The sequence below is a fragment of the Musa acuminata genome, chromosome BXJ2-11, assembly GCF_036884655.1.
Source record: "Musa acuminata AAA Group cultivar baxijiao chromosome BXJ2-11, Cavendish_Baxijiao_AAA, whole genome shotgun sequence".
NCBI lineage: Eukaryota > Viridiplantae > Streptophyta > Magnoliopsida > Zingiberales > Musaceae > Musa > Musa acuminata.
This window is the reverse complement of record NC_088348.1, coordinates 22,135,605-22,138,578: the sequence shown is the minus strand read 5'-3', so window position 1 is coordinate 22,138,578 and position 2,974 is coordinate 22,135,605. Positions and strand designations below refer to the sequence as shown.

Below are 2,974 nucleotides of genomic sequence, written 5' to 3'. Positions count from 1 at the left end.
GTTACTTAAACCATGCATCCATATGTACACAGCATTTTGACATATCATTCATTACACATCAGACATTATAATATCTTGTGATGATCCAAGCAACCGTAGCTTTGTTTGCTGAACAATATGCCATTTAACTATAGAAAATTGCTATTTTAATTTATGTGTTTTTAGTTTGCCATGTAAATCACCTATCTAGTTGGACCTTAGGTCCTCAAAAAGGGAAAATTAATTAATTTATTAACCAATTAAAGTTAACATTTAGTTAAAGATGTCAGCTTAGTTTAGGTAGGAATTTTGAATGATGATAGATAAGGAGATTCTGAAATTGAATTTTGTCTCATCATTTATCATTTATAAATATAAATATATAAATAAAAATCTCACACATTCTCATTGTGAATAACTATGTATAGTTTGGAAGAATTATTTAAGATTGTAGGAATATATGCTAAAAAAAACCTATGAAAATAGAGAAAGACCTAAGAAAATTTTACTATGAATAATAAATAAGAATTTAAATACTATTAATTAACTAACAAAATTATTTTTGTAAATTTTTATGGCTATAAGGATCCGTAGAACGGTTCCCAAATAGTTGAAATAATAATACTCTTCCTGTAGCAAGTTTCATTATCTCTTGGCCTTTCCTTATCTCTATTTGCTCATGGAATTGGCCATTTACTAGGCAATAAAATAGTCCAAGGAAACATCTTTTTTGTGAGAAGACAACAATGGAGTCGAATATTTGATATATAAAACCCACAAAGAGACATTGAATACATGACAAGATGGAAAGCAATAAAAAAAATATCAAAAGAAAGAAGAAAGAGTACATGACAAAGTGACAAGAACAACACATGTGGGAAGGAAACCACATATGGCTCATTGCCATGCATGGATTCCGGGGAGCAGACTTCTTCCACTGGATTCGAAGCAGTGTATGTGGTCATCGCCATAAGCTGGGTCAGAAAGGCATGTGGAAGCCGGTGCAGTCTCCATGTCTCTTCCTCAGCAGTCTCCCTGCCTCCCCTCCCTCGTGTGCTTTCTCTGCCTGCAAACATGAAAGCAGAGAACGTGATATCTTCAATCACTGAAGTCTATCGATGCATGCCCTATCTATCTCCCATGTGGTTTTTTCTGAGGCCACAAGAGAATGTGTTGTATCTCTCTGAGATTTACCAATGTGACAGATCATAGTGGAGTCAAGCATACTCCACACACTGGTAAGTCCATTTCTAAGCATTCAATTCTAGTTGGTCCATCTGAGTCTGAGAGGCAGCTGGACTTCATCTTGTCCTCCCACCGTCCAAACTAGATAGTGTTCTTGCCTGAAGCAGAGCAGTCTTTTGACTCTGCTATTGGTTTCGTCCGTGCTGCTAACATTTTAAGCTTTGTTTGTAAGAATCACCTGTGCTGTTGCAATGGCATCCACGCCCAATCCGAAGTCAGATAAGTAACTGGCGGCCGAAAGTTCCATGGAAAGAAACTGTATCAGCACCGAAAGTAAGACAATTAGATTTGAGGAGCACAACAAAGTTCTATATCTTTGACAAATTTCTTGCCTCAACTTGGTTCTGCAGTGATCGCACGTAGCTAATAGTTTGATCCAGCATCCGAGCCATGCCCATTGTCTGCAAGTGCATGGTTAATTAGCTTAAGAAATTGAAGGGAAGATTAGCTAGCAGAACTTTAAGCTATTACCTTGTGACATCCAGGAATTTGGTTCTGTAATCGTCTCATTCTTTCATTGATCTTCTTCCTTCTCTCCTGTAGTCATATGGATGTAGTTGTATCACTATATAAATTTATTCTACTGAGGGAGAAGGATATGTATGCCTACCCTCTCAGCTAGGCTGTGGCTGTCAGTGGCCTCGCCTCTTCTTGCCCTCACATGAACCACCTCCTCTGGCTTCTCCACCTGCTTTGAATTGCTCTTTCCTCCCTGAAACTGAAGACATCACCTTCAAAACCTTCCTCGTCTTAACTATTGAGTACAGAAAAGTGCAACCGTGCATACATTCTTCTTCTTCTTCTTCTTCTTCTTAGTTTTAGCTTCTGCCGTTCCATCCTCTGAGAAGAGCTCGGAATGGCTCCCGGAACTTGTATGAGGTGCCGCCATCGTCTTCCTTTTCCTGTCTCCAGAACGCTGCTCCGGCTCTGGAATTGACAAGAAGCTGAACAAGTCATCAGTAAATGGCAGCAACGAGAAATGGTGATCGCTGGAGTAACCCATCACTCCCATGCTTGGGTTCTCCATTGCGGAGCCATTTAGCTCCGCGAGCTGGCTCATCAGCTCCAAGCTCGGGTCGGCATCCATGGAAAGAAAGGATGGCAAGAGGCAGTCGAGTCCCTGAGCAAACTCTGCCATCGCTGCGGAACGGAGGATCACTACAGTGGAACCTAAAAAGACGGTGGGAAGAAATGGTGGGGAGCAAGGGCGGCCATTTAAAGGTCGCCTCGTGTGGTTCTCCGAAGGGTACGTGGCGCTTCCAGCTTGGGTGGCTAGTAATCGTGTGGGTCCTTCTCTCCAAGTATATCCACAACAATTGGATTCGTGCAAAGAAAATTCTCTATATTGGCGACAATTATAAATGGTTGCAGGATAGTGATGGGTGAGATGTGTATTACCTGCAGCAAGTAGATGGCCAGAAGCTAATGTCAGGTCGTCTGTCACTGGAAATCTCAACTCGAAATGATCATAATAATATCTGGTTTACATGAACAGTAGCAGACTTCCACATGTGTACATAACCCACTCCAAGCCCATGTCCAGTTACCATCTTAGGATGGATAGGGTTGGGCCACAAAAAGAAGAAGAAGAATGAACCAAATCAACTCCCTATTCATCACTATGCCGGTCACCATCAGCCCACGTGGAAGAAGTAGATTTAGGACATGACGTTATATTATTATGTGGTCTACTGACTTGGTCATAGTCATACTTCAATGTATCTGGCAGGTAACAGGGTGGTCAGAATGT

At 41.1% G+C, this 2,974-nt stretch overlaps 1 protein-coding gene across 3 annotated transcripts; it reads right to left on the bottom strand.

The window, feature by feature from the left end:
* Nucleotides 1-726: 726 nt before the first annotated feature.
* LOC135626194 (transcription factor bHLH75-like) lies at nucleotides 727-2,396 on the bottom strand. Of its 3 annotated transcripts, none has more exons than XM_065131326.1 (6): nucleotides 2,012-2,396; nucleotides 1,835-1,942; nucleotides 1,696-1,761; nucleotides 1,557-1,625; nucleotides 1,403-1,480; nucleotides 727-1,045 (listed from the first exon to the last, which is right to left on the bottom strand). In XM_065131326.1, exons 1-6 carry the CDS (start codon nucleotides 2,360-2,362, stop codon nucleotides 959-961), a joined length of 759 nt encoding a protein of 252 aa, XP_064987398.1. In that variant the 5' UTR covers nucleotides 2,363-2,396; the 3' UTR covers nucleotides 727-958. The 3 variants fall into 3 exon arrangements, with proteins under 3 accessions (XP_064987398.1, XP_064987399.1, XP_064987400.1); XM_065131327.1 differs by having other exon boundaries at nucleotides 1,835-1,936; nucleotides 2,012-2,392; XM_065131328.1 differs by having other exon boundaries at nucleotides 958-1,045; nucleotides 1,403-1,451; nucleotides 2,012-2,392.
* Nucleotides 2,397-2,974: the final 578 nt, after the last annotated feature.

What these genes read in the sequence shown, in the direction of transcription:
- LOC135626194 (XM_065131326.1), bottom strand. Translation starts at nt 2,362, where the DNA reads ATGGCAGAGTTTGCTCAGGGACTCGACTGCCTCTTGCCATCCTTTCTT. An exon ending in AAATTCCTGGATGTCACAAG is followed by an intron (nt 1,626 to 1,695) that starts GTAATAGCTTAA and finishes ATGCACTTGCAG; the next exon opens with ACAATGGGCATGGCTCGGAT. An exon ending in CACTGCAGAACCAAGTTGAG is followed by an intron (nt 1,481 to 1,556) that starts GCAAGAAATTTG and finishes GTGCTGATACAG; the next exon opens with TTTCTTTCCATGGAACTTTC.